This window comes from Amia ocellicauda, chromosome 17 (genome assembly GCF_036373705.1).
Source record: "Amia ocellicauda isolate fAmiCal2 chromosome 17, fAmiCal2.hap1, whole genome shotgun sequence".
In the NCBI taxonomy this organism is placed as follows: Eukaryota; Metazoa; Chordata; class Actinopteri; order Amiiformes; family Amiidae; genus Amia; species Amia ocellicauda.
This window is the reverse complement of record NC_089866.1, coordinates 24,198,665-24,215,447: the sequence shown is the minus strand read 5'-3', so window position 1 is coordinate 24,215,447 and position 16,783 is coordinate 24,198,665. Positions and strand designations below refer to the sequence as shown.

At 41.0% G+C, this 16,783-nt stretch overlaps 1 protein-coding gene across 3 annotated transcripts in view; it reads left to right on the top strand.

Moving 5' to 3' along the window:
- Positions 1-16,783, top strand: part of ttc28 (tetratricopeptide repeat domain 28) — a 412,770-nt gene that overhangs the window by 346,808 nt on the left and 49,179 nt on the right. For all 3 annotated transcript variants that reach the window (XM_066689093.1, XM_066689094.1, XM_066689095.1), the window contains 2 exons: positions 5,984-7,325; positions 9,001-9,524. In XM_066689093.1, coding sequence (XP_066545190.1) covers positions 5,984-7,325; positions 9,001-9,524 — 1,866 coding nt within the window. The remainder of the gene's footprint in view (positions 1-5,983; positions 7,326-9,000; positions 9,525-16,783) is intronic.

The window sequence follows — 16,783 nt, the reverse complement described above, 5'->3', positions numbered from 1 at the left end:
CTGCTCAATCTCACATCTCTTTCTACAATCTCATTTGCGACTTTCATCTTAATTTATGTTGCCCGTGAAACTGTCTATGGTCCATTTAATGTATTATAAATGGGGGAGGGAAACACTTTTATTTTCAATCGGCCCACTACAAAGAAGCAGCATCCTGGTGATTGCCGGAGAATCTGATTTGTCAACAGGCCAGAGACATTTGAAAAGATGCCCAGACGTTCATCACTACAGAGCAGCTTCTGACAGCCGATACAATTTTTTTTTTTTTTTTTTATGGAACCACAGCTGATAAGGCTTCGATGTCTGCTCCTCATTAAGACGGTAGCAGGAGAAATGCTTGGCACTCGTCCTGACTTGAGAGACGAGGACTCTGACTGGCGTTGATATGGTGGGGGGGTTGAGGGTAGTCTGACATAAATTCTGACTACTGTCTCCAATTGTACATCGTAGATCCTAAACCGGAAGGTTGGACATTTTCATGATGGTAATGCTCATCAATGTTTGTATTATATCCGCTGTATGCTTTGGGCACATAGTTATTGCAGTGTAACTGTTGGGAAGAGAACTGTTTGTTAGATCCAATAGGCCATCGAAGGGAAAATTTGACGTATGATGTGAATGACTCTGCTTCAGGTGAATTTGACCGTGTTATTCCTGGAACAAGCATGGTACTCGCAGCTGCCAGATTTGTATTCTGCCTTTTTTGGCAGCAATGCACTTCCATCTGATATATATTTTGGGAGGAAAATAAATTAAATAGTAATAATATTTCATTATTTGTTTTCATAGCATAGTGTGCTCTGTGATAGATCCTCACCTCTGCCTCAGTGCGAACAGGAACGTGCAGCGTTAGATAAACAAAGTCATCACCACTAATGTAACCATTGGTAATATCCATCACAGCTTTACTGCAGCTTGGCCTGTGCAGCAGCAGCTAACAAAGCCACAAATGGTGACTTAGGTATCCAAAGTCGTAACTGCTACAGACCTTTTACAGCTAGAACCGCTAATACAATCACAGTTAATACCATTATAATGAATGCAGGAAATCTAATACTGCTACACAGAGCACAGCTACAGCTAATACAGTGATAACTAATTAAGCGACAGCTAATGTAGTCACAGATAATAGTCATAGTGAGTTCTGCAGCTGAATACCCATGAAGCCCTGGGATTTTGAACTCCAGCTGTAAGTGCCGTGGATGCATTCTGTCTTAGTTCTATCTGCTCCTGTCATTTGTCATTCTGACAAGGGGGCAAAGCACCTTGTGTGCTTTCAAATAACATTCCTCTTGCCCAGAATGGCAAGGGAAAATCAAATGGAAGAGACGGTACGTTTCCACGATGCATTCTCTGAATTACCTTTGGAATTGTCTTGTTCATGATTTTTTTTTCTTTTCTGTTTAAAGCCAAGAAACAAAAAACACATTACGAAAATATAGGCCATTAGGCATGACCAGAAACACGTGAACTGGATACCGGGGCTTTAACTGGGTGTAAAAGAGAGCGGTATCCAAATGGAAAAATATATGTTAAAATGAAAAGCCTAACGAACCTTGTGGGAAGCACAATGTCCCGAGTCTCTCTCAGTGTGTCTTCAGTGCTTCCTCCCTGAGGTGCTGTGGACGGACCCAGCTACAATCCTACAGTTGGGTGTTGCTGTGGTAAGCCATTGTAGAGGGGGGAAGTGGGCAGTAAGGGTGCAATGACACTGCCTTCTCTTGGCATAGCACTGTGATCAGTTGGGTTCTCTGGCTCCCTTTGCCTCTCACGGAGTGCATTTTTCAGGGCACTCAAAGGAGACAACCAAGAAAGCAGGCGGTAACCATATAGAGACGTCCACTCAATCCTTATCCAGTTGCGTGGGGCTTTTTGATCAAGAACTAGATCTTTCTTGAAGGACCCAACATATGAAGGATCCTCTGTGATTTGCTGCCGGTACTAAACATTTACAACACTGTGTAAAACCAAGTCTGACTTCAGTTCCAGTAATATTCTCTGGTCTGCACCTGTGTGTTGAAGTTAGAAGGAGATGTTTAGGTTTGACTTGGGTTGTTATTCCCTTGCAGGATTTTAACCCACATAATCAAAATGCTCTGAACTCTTTGTATTTAGTGACATAACACTCAGTAAAACAACTCAAGCATCAATTGTCGTGACAATTTCCAAGTATTCCTAGTTGAAGAAATGGGGGTGATTTAATTTTCACAACAGCAAGAAGAGCAACATAGTAGAGGTCTTCACAGGTCCACCCGAACCCGAGGACCCGGGACCCGTACAGTTTTGGGTCCATATTTTAAACGGTCAGCCGGGTCCGGCTCGGGTCCCATTCTTATACATCGGGTCCCAGGTCTGTTTAACATTGTGTGTAATACCCGAGTGACGCGATGACTTTACCAATTGACGATTGGCTCTTTTATTTAGAAGACGGGACTTATTCCGCCATATCGGTGTTTGACAGATGACGTAAACCGAAGTGCATTATTGGCGTCGGCACGATTTTTGAGATATCGTGGTTGAACTTCGTTAGCTTTGTAAATCTAAAATCTATGGCAGACACGTCTCAGAGAGCACAGATGACAGCAGATTAGTAATGCTAACGTCAGCGGCCGTGGCACTGAACCAGCAATCGCTATTATAGTTAAAAAGGGCAAACAGTGGAAGTTATCGTATTATGCGAGATATAAAAAACTGCAAAGCTGCAAAGTCGCGTTTGTCATTCGCCAGTGACAGCAAGTGGACTTTTAAAGCTGAAATAATGAGTGGATTATACATGCGCTTTCAATCAGCAAGAGAGGAACAATATGGATGTTATTTTACCAGCTATCTGGTAATGATGGTGGATGCGTCACGGTCAGGTACAGGAGAGAAGTCTACTAACGTTACATTAGGTAAGACACAAAGTTTTATTTTCAGAATTTGTAAATTCACTTGTTAATAGCGTTTAGCTGTGGGATCTGTGCCGATCGGGTTCAATTGGGTCTGTGTGTCCCGGCCGGGTCCGGGTGCAAACTTTCAAATAATAGATGGGTCTGGGTCGGTTCCGGATAGCACATTTCCGGGTCTCTTCGGGTTTGGGCGCACATTTTTGGACCCGTGAAGACTACTACTATGAAAATTATAGTGTATTTTTAAAGTATGTGTTATATTAGTAGAAGACTGTTCTGTAAATGTGTGTCATTTAAGGTTCCCATTACATCACATATATTACTTACTCCAGCTCAGACAACAATAGTATTATATATATATATATATATATATATATATATATATATATATATATATATATATATATATATATATTGGAAAGCTCAGCTGCCAAGCATGACAGAAAGGAACAAAGTACAATTCCACATTTGCTGATAAACTTCTGTGTAATAATATTGTTGGTTTTTCTCTACACCAAGCTACATAAATTATCTTTAGACAATCATGCCATGGTGATACTTGTTAAAGAAAGGGAAACCAGACAAGTTGACAATATCCAACAGTTCAACAAACTGGTGTCTGCTCAAAGTTGCCAGTTGACAGATTGACTGACCAGTGGGTGTGCGGCTTTCTGAGTCTCCCCTCACTAGTCATTCAGTCAATGGAGCTTCGCTGGGCAGTCAGCAGCTGAGCACATGGAGCGCAGCTGTGGGCCAAAACAAACACTTGGAAAATTCCCTCCAAAACAGACCAATAAATAAATAAATAAATACATACATACATACTCTCTTCCTGTATCATAACACTAAGATTAAGAAGAATGTTGTTTATAAGAAGAATGTAAAACCACACAACTAAAGGAATGGATGATCTTGAAAAAATTGATTTTATTTAATGCTTAAGCAAAAACATAATTTAATTTTCAAGTAAACATGTTTTTTTTCCCCACGATTGATTGCAAGAATTTGTATTATTCTCACTGCCAATGTGAGTTTCTGTCCTTAATATCATTTCATATTTAGTGAGATTCCATTATTTTGCTGTCCATATGTGATCTATATGGCTGCTCTATGATAATTAGTTTATCTGCGGTAGAATGCAGTTGTATCCTATGCTCTCACTGGTCAATCGTCATGGCAACACCCCCCCCAGCCTTATAAATGGCCAGGTCAAGGGTTATGAATCAGATGAGTTGAGTTGTGTTACTGTCTGCTTTGACTATATATATACGTCAGATTTCACAGACTTTTATTAGGATTAGTCTGCCTAAAATAACATTGAGTGCTAATTTGGGTCTGTGAAACTAGCACTTAGTGTTTTTATGTTATCTATTTAAAAGCTATTGTGCTTTTATTGTTCTCTTAAATGCCCAGTGCTGTTCTATTTGTCATTGCCCAGGCACCTCTGGATCCTTCCAGACCTCCACACAGTGATGCTTGTGAAAAAGGACCTTGAAAATGAAACGTCCTAAAAAGAGACTTTATCTCTCAAAATATTTAAACGGTTCAAAGCAGGACTGTTGTACTGTATGAGAGAGACAGTGGTGTTACAAGTATTGTTGGCACTGTAAAGAATGAAAAGAATATTAAAAAAAGGGGAAGAAAATGCCCTACTCATATGTAAGGCTCTTGAGCTAATAGGCCTGTGATGTCAATTTCCCATTTTCTACAAGCACTAAATGAATCACCAAAGGAAACAAGCTTAGGCGTGAAAAGTTGGCACCAACCTCTAATTGGATTTTCCACAAGCTGCTAATCTTTTGGCTGGTAGTGATTGACAGTAGGCAGACGCACTGTGTGGCAAACAGGCTGTGTACCCTGCTTTATGCCTGCAGCTACTAATGGGTGCCTATTTGTGTAGTTTCCTTGAACTTCAGGAACTGACAGTCAGTCACATGTATTATAAAACTGTGATTTTTTTTAATGGTTGCTGACAAAGCTGTAGCACAGATTGATTGCATCATCAGGCATCTATTAAAAACTTTTTCTCCCCTCCTTTTTTTCTTTTTCCCCCATGACTTTTTGTAGTAGAGCTAGCGAAAAAGCATATTTTGGTCAAGGGTCCTCTAATAAACAAACTCTGTTGCCAAAACGCTGGTGCCCACGAACTTCCACCACTTGGGTCATTTTCCGCAGATGCCAGCAATTTGTTGATCCTCTGTGATTTAATACACAGCTCTTTTGGTTAAGGGAAAAGGAGATTACTGTATACTGAGATCTAGTAGTGAAATTGCAGGAGCCACGATTAATGCTTTGACCACACTGTTGCCTCATAGCATTTTCCATTATAAGTATTCATTAACCTTTTATATATATATATATATATATATATATATATAGTTTTTCTAGTCCAGTTTCTTTTCAGTTTTTACTCCGTGGAGAAACATTTTTTAGTTGTTTTTTTCTTCATGAAAAAAGAACGAGGAGGGATATTTTTTCTGACTGTGTCTGTAGATATTAGAAGTAGGTTCCATTATTTTCACAGAAAATGTTTATGGTTTAAGGAAATGCACTCAGGAGTGTTTCTTATAGGATTTCAGATGTTCGGCGGTGGGTCTTCGACATGCTCCTTTTTTGTCTTTCTCTTTTTTTCTTGCCATCTCTAAGAGTAGCGTTGTATTATGTCCCAGACACTTTAATTAGGGACAATAAAAAAATGCTTGATGTTGTTTTTATTTACATGGAAGTAACCATTAAAGTGTATTAGAATGTGAGATGTTTTGACATCTATTTAGTGTATTGTGTATTAGTGTTTTTTGCTTGGTAGTGTAGCACATAATTAGAAGATTGTGTTGAGAAAATATTTCCTTCACTGACAAACTCTAAAAACCTGGCAGTAGACATTTTAGCTAAATGCTTCCAGGTGACAAGGCTTTAAAATGACAATGACGACAGACTGGCCAAATTAGAACTCAACCTTGTCTGGGAGAATATTAAAACTAGAAAACAGTAGTAGTTAGTTACATGTTTTGCATTCTGCTTCCAAAAGAAAAAAATCTATAGCAGAAGAAAACACTTTGACACTTTTAACGCTGTGCATTTTTATCCCTCTGCAGGTATAATTCACCAGATGAAAGGAGATTATGAGACTGCACTGAAACTCCACAAAACTCATCTCTCCATTGCTCAGGAGCTCAGCGACTATGCCGCCCAGGGACGAGCTTATGGCAACATGGGGAATGCCTACAACGCCCTTGGTATGTTTGACCAAGCTGTCAAGTACCATCGGCAGGAGCTGCAGATCTCCATGGAGGTGAACGATCGAGCCTCACAAGCCTCCACGCACGGGAATCTGGCTGTAGCTTACCAGGCCCTGGGAGCCCACGACCGCGCCTTACAGCACTACCAAAACCACCTCAACATCGCCCGCGAGCTCCGTGACATTCAGAGCGAGGCTCGTGCACTCAGTAACCTAGGTAATTTCCACTGCTCCCGGGGAGAATTCCCGCAAGCTGTGCCCTACTATGAACAATACCTGCGACTCTCTCCTGAGCTTCAGGACATGGAGAGTGAGGGCAAGGTGTGCCACAACCTAGGATATGCCCACTACTGCCTGGGCAGCTACCAAGAGGCGGTGAAGTACTATGAACAGGACCTAGCGCTGGCCAAGGACCTCCACGACAAGCTGAGTCAGGCCAAGGCCTACTGCAACCTGGGTCTGGCGTTCAAGGCCTTAGGAAACTTCAGCAAAGCAGAGGAGTGCCAGAAATATCTCCTCTCCCTGGCCCAGTCCCTGAATAACTCACAGGCTCGTTTCCGGGCCTTGGGCAACTTGGGCGACATCTTTGTGTGCAAGAAGGACATAAATGGGGCCATCAAGTTCTACGAGCAGCAGCTGGCTTTGGCCCACCAGGTGAAGGAACGCAAACTGGAGGCCAGTGCCTATGCGGCATTGGGAGCGGCCTACAGAATGATCCAGAAATATGATAAGGCCCTGGGCTACCACACCCAGGAGCTCGAAGTCTATCAAGAACTGAGCGATATCCAGGGGGAATGTAAAGCCCATGGGCACCTTGCAGCTGTCTACATGGCCCTTGGCAAATACACGATGGCCTTCAAGTGCTACGAAGAGCAGCTGGACCTTGGGCAAAAACTGAAGGACCCCAGCATTGAGGCGCAGGTCTATGGCAACATGGGCATCACCAAGATGAACATGAACGTGATGGAGGAAGCCATTGGCTACTTTGAGCAGCAGCTGGCCATGCTACAGCAGCTCAGTGGCAACGAGGCAGTGCTGGACCGAGGGAGAGCTTATGGAAATCTAGGAGATTGCTATGAGGCTCTGGGTGACTTTGAGGAAGCCATTAAGTATTATGAACAATACCTGTCCGTGGCTCAGAGCCTGAACCGTATGCAAGACCAGGAAAAGGCTTACCGAGGCCTAGGAAATGGGCACAGGTGAGTTCGATTTAGTGTTATACTTTGTCCCCTTATTCATTGCAAATAACTCCATAGGCAATAACTCCATAGCGTAATACACTTCTTTTAAACTAAATACCAATCTTAATTTAATTACACTTTCCTCTAATTGTTAGGTTTCACTGATGTGTCACCAGTGACTGTGGAGTCTGCTGTAATGGTACTAGTTTAGTCTTTACAAATTAAATCAGGCAATTATAGTAGAGGGGGAAAATACTGTAGCTAATAAAGTGTCTGTCACTCTGGAACAAAAATATTAAAGAGCGGCTTAACTTAAATTGGTAACAACAAAGTGTTCTAAATGATGTGTGAACTTAAAGCTTTGATTTTATTTCAAGTCATTCTAGTATGTCAACATTTTTTTTCTCTTGTGTTTCCCATGATAATTGTGGAAACTCACACATGTCGCTGAAGTTCAATTAGTTCTGCATGAAATGCATACCGAACGATGATTGAGGAAGCCGCCACTGTAATGACACCAAACATGAAACTACAGGCCCTAAAAAGAGTGAAGCTTTGTCACTGAACCGAGACACAATAGCATTATACATGAATTAAGTTCCAATCATATAATTAATACTTGTACCAGCAATTACAACCAAATTATAATTTTGTTTATTTGTTCAGTTCTTATGTTTTTTGTGTGTTTTCTCCCCCCCACCCTTTGAAAAAAAACACAATGAATGATGAACATTGCGGGACACTGCTGTCAGCCCAAAGAAAATACTTTGCAAATGAATCTCCCCTCATGCATCATTCATCAGTGCAGCTCGTTGTCCTGTAAGATGTTCTGGGATGGTAAATTATGTTGTCAATAACACAATTCTTTGCGTTTTTCTATTCACATTATTACCCTCATATAGAGGCAACAAGAATCAGCCAATTAAGAAAAGGAATTAGGAGGTTTGTCTCATGTTCATTAAAATGGAGAAACCCTGTCATGCTATCTGATTTCAGTATTCTTTTACCCAGAAAGCACAATGCTGGCTGATGATGGAAAAGATCGCAAAGGCATTTTCTTTTCTTTTTTGTCTCCTGTAGAAATAATATCAGTTCTGTTAATAATACAAGTAATACCCGTTATCATCATCACTGATATTGCATATGCCCCCTTCGGCTTTTTGAAATAACTCTTCATTAATAATTGAGCCATACTGCATAATTTTAATATGTGCTGAGGGCAAAAAATGGGCACCTTTCAGGTACTGAGGTAACTGATGTGGAAGGTTTGGTGGCAGGCTTTGATACGTTTTTTTTAATTATAAAACCCCCAAGAAATGTGTCTCAAGTATCTTCTGTAGAGCTTGTGTTCCACTGTCCTGCAGAATAAGTGAATAAAAGTTATAGACGAGAGAAGTAGTCTCCTAGCTCTTTGATCCCACATCCTCCTCCAGCCATTTCTTTGATAGCCCAGTGAATGGGCGTCCACATGCACAGAGCTAGGTAGTTTATCCCACCAAATCATTCATCTTTCCCTGTTGAACCATTCATCTTCCTCCAGAACTGTCTCCTGTCCTCAGTTAAAAAGTCACTTGCTCTTAAATAAAATGGCTTCTAACCAATGAAAAATTGATTGGTAGTGATTAATGAAGGAGGGTGTTTAAGTGGCTCAGTGCACAGGTTGACGGCTGGCTTTGTGCTCTTGTCCCGGCAGGGCGATGGGAAGCCTGCAGCAGGCCCTGGTGTGTTTCGAGAAGCGGCTGGTGGTGGCCCATGAGCTGGGGGAGTGTGCCAACAAAGCGCAAGCCTACGGGGAGCTGGGCAGCCTCCACAGCCAGCTGGGCAACTACGAGCAGGCCATCTCCTGCCTGGAGCGACAGCTGGGCATCGCCAGGGAGACCAAGGACCGGCTCCTGGAGAGCGATGCATCCTGCGGCCTGGGAGGAGTGTACCAGCATATGGGGGAGTACGAGACTGCCCTGCAGTACCACCAGCTGGACCTGGAGATCGCCGAGGAGACCAACAGCCCCGGCTGCCAGGGCCGCGCGTACGGCAACCTGGGCCTGACTTACGAGTCCCTGTGCAACTTTGAGAGGGCGGTGGTGTACCAGGAGCAACACCTGAGCATAGCGGCGCAGATGAACGACCTGGCGGCCAAAACCATGGCCTACAGCAGCCTGGGCAGAACACACCACGCCCTGCAGAACTACTCCCAGGCTGTCATGTACCTGCAAGAAGGTGAGTACCCACATCAAGACTGGGGGGTTCACATGGTCACAGTTTAGCTTTGCTATGCCCCTGCTACCTAAAACTGCTGCTTGCATGTATTGATATGATTTAGAATGCACTATAGATTTTTTACTTCAGTTATTTTTTCCTCATCAAAGCACAGTATGACTAAATGTACTGCAAATGACCCATTACATATGTTTTATTATTGTTGACATTTTGGTTTTGGTAATTATTTTTATTTAACGTTTCTACTTCTACTGTCTTGAGACACACTAGGGGGGCTTTGCAGTAATTTTCCATAGAAGCATCAGAAAAAACAATGTGAGTCTTGGTTTCAAGGCTGTATGTAAATAATTTGTCCAGCAGTTATTGAATACATCAAGGGAATTAGCAGCAATATTTCTTGTGAACAAGATCCATGTTAGTGAATTTGAGAGCAGATGAAAAAATTATGTTCTAAAGTGTTTGCGTGTGACAGAGTTATTGTGGGTATTTTTGCTACTACTGTATAATTCTTGTTTAGACTTTGGAGTTTGTCCATCAAAAAGCTTTGCTCAAATGAATTTTTCAGCATCAACTTGGAGTTAAAGCCACAGTACAGGGCATCCCTATTCCATACAGAAAACCTCATCAAGTTAGTAGCTGATACTTGAGTTAAATGGCTTTTCTTAAGAGCAGATTACCCCAGTCTGCAGGAGGCACCTGCTATGTATCTCCACAGTTAATGAGAGCTCACCATTTATCACACAAAAGTGGATACACAGTCTCACATAATATACATCTAATTTATTCTGCAACTACAAAAGACACAAGTTGAATGACAGGATTGTTAGTGTCTGTAGAGACAAACAATTCTCCAATAACAATACTTGGCAATCAGAGTCTTTGTACATATGTCATGTCTATCCAAAAGGCGGAACACGTTATTGCAAAAATCAACTGCAAATCAAATGAAGAACAAAGACCAAACCTGTACAAAATGCAGCTAGTGATCTTAGAGCCCCCCTTTATCATGTCCCTGCTCCCTTTTCAAACAGTTTGCAAGCCACTCCAGTGGGTCATTAAATTAATACCCCCCTCCAAAAAAAAAAAAAAATCCTGCAACTTGTTGTGGATTGACATTGAAGTACAGCGGCCTGTCAATGCGTGATCTATGTTCAGCAAGTAACCTTGGGGGACTGCAAGCCCTCTGTCGTTAATCACTCCCCAGTCCATTCATTTTAATATTACTGCCTCGCCATCAGTGGTCTTGACAATTACTTTTTTCGTGGTGCCTTGAATCAGAAATGCAGTCTTGAAAGGGCAGTCACATAGATAGATGGCTTGGAGTTTCTAAGCTGGCTTTAAAAAGGGCACTTCCCCTGTCACATTGACATCCAATTAATTCCCAGCACTAATGCCAATTTCACTTTCCACTGGTTGGCAATTATAAAGCCTATATGGGGATATTCACACCTCCCTTTATGAAGGTGCATAGGAAAGTTGAAAAGCACAAAATAGAGGAAAGAAGCCTGAGCACTCGTTTATGTAAAAACTTGGTACTATATCACAGGGGCATGGAAAATGAACTTATTACTCAAGTCCGGATACCCACCATCACAGAGAACTTTAAATAACGGCACCAAGCACTGTTAGAGGACGTCTGATCAGTCTGTTACATGTTACTCGCAAAAAAAAAAAAAAACAAGCATGGAGGAAAAACAATTATGTCATCAACACAAAATGAAACTATACAATTATACTAGCTTCCAATTGACTGAACCAATCTGAAGACTTCTGGGTTGTAAATTTAGTAACTTAGAGGAACCTGAATTTGTTCTGAATTCGGACTTTACAAGCTTTTTAGTTTTTTTGTAAATACTAAGTTTTCAGTCATGTCTGATGACAGTTTTACATCAGAAACTTGTCAGAGCAGGTCATTGGATGATAATTTCAGCTTCAGTGGCTACTACACCAATTTGTACATAAAGCATACTGCACTCTATTAATTTTATTCAGAAGATATACTTATAGGTCCGCTTTCTCCTTTGTCTCTCCTCATGTCAGGTGGAGTTGGTGGTGTTCCTTTGTGTTCCCTAGGCTTCTATTCCAGTGGCTTCAACACGTGTAGACTGTTTGTGCACGTATACTTACTGGAGCCAAAAAAGGTTCCTGTGTTTCTTCATGATTGTATTTTGAGCAGCCAGGGGATACACAATGAACTAATTAGCAGACAAAGGCTTTGGATGCATTTAAACTCCAATTGAATGTAACTTCTCCATCGACTAGACATCACGTTCGTGAAATGAAACGTCGTTTGGCAGGAATCTGTGAACAGCCTGCATTGACTGTCTCCACAGGGGTCCAGCTGGCTGGTGGGTTTGTGATGTGAAATCAATCCACCTGTTGTGAAAGGACTTGTGCCTCAGCCTCACCAACTCAAATTAACGACAATTACTTGCAGTTTGCCTGTTGTGTTATTCCACAGAGGTAGAGGACATTATCCACCCAGTGTAGGGATGTGTCTCAGTAGCCAGAGTATGTGTATTTCTCCAGGGGAGAGATGAATTACATTTATAAGTCATACAACACAACATTGTGCAGAATTCACATAGATTATTAAAACTAACGCACACATTTAGATGTATTTATGTGATTTATTAAGCAGTTGTTAGATATTCAAGTGTAGTCCTCCATGATCTCTGTGACAGCTATTCATCTTTCCTCCTCTAATGTATGTATTGCCAAGTCTGTCTACTGTCCACTCCACAATGACTTATCTCATCTAAATGCATAGTCTCAGTTTCAGTTTAGGCATAATGTTCCCATCAAGAAATTGTACACAATCCAGGTGACCTCTAAAGGAAATTATTTCAAGGTCTATATTGTCTTTCCGATCACTGTGTTTTAGTAACCACAGATGATTATACAGGAATGTTGTTCGGACGTGGAAAACACTCAATCCCCCTTTGCAAGCATATCACAAGTTCTATATCATTGTTATTGCAGTCATGGTCATTTTTTAATGGCCTTATTGATTTACGTTTTCTATGCAAATCATTTTATCCCCACAAATATAATTTGATTTGTCCATAATGACAATCTTTTAGAAGGCTTGACTGACAGTTATTGTAAAAACATTCTCTTATTTTGGTTTGTAAACATTGATGTTAGAATTGGACACGTTAACCTTTGCAGTCTGGTGTGGGTTAGGATTCCTTGTCTGAAGAGACAAATTTATCCTGACTTCTGTTGACTTGTTAAATTAACAAATTGGGCTAGAAAATCCAGATGAAGCACATCAAATGAAAGAGACCACCAAGTCCCGAAAGCCGAGTTTAACTGCCGAAGATTTTCCATTGGGCTGGCGTCTATATTGGAGAAAATGCCAGTGGATTTAAAACTAATTAGTGCTTAATTTGGGAGCCTAATCTAGTTTTTAGGAGCTACAAGAGTTCCTTACCCAAAACCATTATTAACTTGGCACTACTATGGCACGACTGGCAGACTTGGAACACATGCTGTTCAGGATTATATTAGCAATTAAATGTAGAGGGAAGAGAGTTGAGGATAGTAGGGGAGTAATGCACTGGAATGCATGCTAAATTCGTGGTGTTAGATCTGTTATGTGTATCAGTGTTGAGACATAATTTATTGGTAGGAGGGCCAGTATTTCTTGAAAAATGGCTAAACAGTTGACCCTTATGGTGGAACTCATTAATTAGCAGATCACATGATTTGTCAGGGTAGCCATGCATCAGGGACCTGTGCTCATCAAATTGCTGATCTCAGCTGGTGATCTGCTAGGGAAACGTTGTTTTCTTCTCTAAGGTCAGGATGGTTCACATAAAGTGGGCATGACACAGCACGCCCTTCTCAACAATCACTCACCGTAGCCTGACAGGGACCCTCTTCGGTCGGCCTGGATCTAATGAGATTGGCATCAACCCCTGAATAGTTTAATGAAGAGCAATGAGGATCTAGCCGGTCTGAGATCAGAGAACATTTGTCTGTTTTCGAGCCTTTGTTGTCGTTCAGAGAGCAGTATGACACAATTGGGAAGTAAATTGGGTGAGAACTAAATTAGTCAGGCTACTGCTAAGAGTTGCCTTGTCTTTTCAGGAGTGTTTCACAGAAGTCCTAGTCTTGAACTCACGTAATTTGTATATCATTTGTGCTCATCAGAATCCTCTGCTGTTTTGGTTGTAAAGAAAGAGAAAGAGTGAGAGTAGCGAGTTTCTTTTACACAACAAAGTGGAGCTGTGTAGAGGCACTGAGCTCATTTCCCCCACAGGGACTGCAAGCATAATTTCTCGTTGGATAGCAGCGCTACAAACCTCTCAAATTGCCGGGTCCCATCTTCTTAAACAGCCTTTAGAACCTTTTAAAGTGTTTGGAGTTTGTTGTGTAGAGCAGATCAAATGAGGACCAACAATGATGTCAACATGAGTTACCTTCCTGTGGACTTTGGGCAAATTGGGAAGCTGGAAACCTTTTTCCATACTCTAGAAATAGACAGAAGAAAGGCCACATTTCTAAGATTTCCTAAGCCCTGAGTCTAATGAGACCTAAAAACCACAGAGTTTGACAGCAATTCTAAAGCAGTAAATATGAAAAAAGACTTCAGTGCTAGAGAGTTGAAGGCTTCAAAGTGAGAAGGCTGGAATTTCAGTCATTGAGGCCTGTCATTCCCTTTTTGGTTTCTGTGCTGTATGACGCTGTAGTGCGTGGGTTACGATGTGTTCAAAATAGCAGCTGTGACATTAAGCTTTTAATTCTGCCGCTCTTGCAATTTCAGGTTTTTGAAGAATACATGGAGAGAAAAACTATGTTGAGGAGCACAACACCAGAGCACCTAATTGCATCAGTTTGATCTTAATTTCAAACCCCCTTTCTGTTGTCAGGAGATTCACAATCAATATTCACAAGCCACTTTTTCAAGGCATAGTTAATTTAAATAGAACTTGTACAGAAAATCTTTCAAGAAAAAGCTGTGAAAATTAGGAACTTCCTCCTCTACACCTAATTTGTTATTTGTAATTCCAGCCCAGGTCACCCAGAGGTTCTTGGGTGTCCATTTCTGATTTTTATGATATTTCTCCCAGGTGTATTTATGCAAATGATGACTGCATGCAAAGTTTCAGTTACAAATTCTTATTACACATGAAGTTAATACTGACTGAAGTTAATGGGGGTGCGTGGGTGGGGGGTAGTACTGTTTCTTCACTCACGCCTCTGCTGACTTACAACAGGGGTTTTTCAAATGTTAATAACTTCCTTTATTTCAGCCGGAAATTTGCCATACTATGTGTCACAAATGGGAAATCAAAATCGCGTTTTCTGCATCGCTAATAATTGTTCATTACACAGAATTGTACCTTTCAGATGTCAGGGTGGCACTGCATCAAAGACCCAACATATGATTGTATTTGAAACCTATACCTAAAAGTGAGTCTCATCTGAATCAAGTGCATCGTTAAGCTGTAGCTGAACTCCAGATATGAGACAAATGCGAAATTGAGCCCCGATACCTGAGGTGGTTTGACTGGGCAATTACCTAACACCGTGAATTTGTAATGTCTTAGCTATATATGTGCCAAATTTGTACTGTCTCTCAGATCTTTCACCCTTAAATTATTTCAGTTTTCTACTCCTTAATTCTAAGCTGTTGCCCATGATAAAAGATTATCAAATGCCAAACTTTCAGAAGCAAAATGTGTTAATTATACTTGCAAATTATTAAATTATTCATCAAGGGGAAAAAATACAAACAGAAATATTTTAGTTATTTGAGCACTCACAGCTCCACATGACAAAAATGCTGGCAATTTCTCTTTAATCAGAGCGTCGTGGAGTGTAATTATGTACAAGCACAAGGTCTTTTAAGTTCAACAGCCCTAATTAAACAGCAACTTGTTCTTGTTGTTGATCTGTACATGAAGAAGTAATATTTCCACACACAGTGCTGTAAAAAAACAGTCCAGTTCATTGTTAGCTTATATTCAGACATGATTTGGAGAACCTCACCTGTATAAAAAGTCAGTTTATTTAGACAGTGACCTACTGAGTACAAAGTAGCCTAGCTTCTATGTGAAGGGGGTTATTTTTCAAAACTAGTAACAGTGGGATTTCTATCCACACCCCCAATACCTCCACTTCTGTCTGACTCAATGAACGTCTCTGTTGTCTGATGAGAGAATCGGCTCACCATGTCCTCCATCAATATTCAGGACCTGCAGTAAATCAAGACCTTTAGCCTGACACCATTTATAGAGATCAACTCAGAAATGGAAGCCTACCTTCTTAAAGAGCATGGTTAGCTTGAGAATAGAATAAGAACCGACCAGACAATGTGAGGCCAACCAAATTGGAATTCTGCCTGGGGATTTTTTTTAGGTGCAACCGTTTTTAATAGTGTTTATGTGCTGCAGGCTGGGAAACCAGGCTGTTGGTGAAAAGAAGCTACAACAGAGATCTTCTGCTGCCATTAATGCACATTCAGATGTGCATCTCTCTCCCTATGTGATGTCGGCAGCCAGCCAAATCACCAAAGGAAATGTGTTCTGCGGTGTAATCAGGATGAAAGTGGCAAAAATAAGAGCTGTTGCTTTACTGCACTGCATCATGCCTGGTTCTGTGCTGTAAAGTGTCACCATAAATTGACAGGGGAAATGAAAGTGGAAACAGGAATATTAGTGAGTGGTGTTTGAAATTCAATTTTGTGGTTGTAAGTTGCGGCGGCTATGACATTAGACCAGTTCAGTTTGATTTTTTTTTTTTTTTTTTTTTTTTCAGCTGGGGCAATATCTTTCCTTGAACAAAACACTTTTATTTTTTATTTTAATGGGTTAACTTAAGCATCATATGGAAAAACAAGTGCATGATACTTAACCTCAAATCCGTGTCTACGCCTTGCACTTCCTGTTTGTGTTACAATATCATACTCATACATCCTGTTGTATGGATGTCATGTAAGTGCTTGATGTTGTTATTGGCAGGTTGAGCACTCTTCTGGCAAAAATAAGCATCAGGAAAGCACTTCTCCAGATCAGGAGGAAAAGAGCTACATATCTCAACAAGCATGGCTTTTGTAGACTGGTTAAATCCATAGTGACTCATAGGGAATTGGATTAGGAAGGGAAACCTGACTGCTGTTGACTCAGAAGCCGATGAGATTTTTCGGAATAAATTAACATCATCTGTTGACTGACTTCATTGGGTGTGAAGACGTGCGCCTGAGATTGCACGACAAAGCATTAATTCGCACTCATGATAAAAGGCAGGTT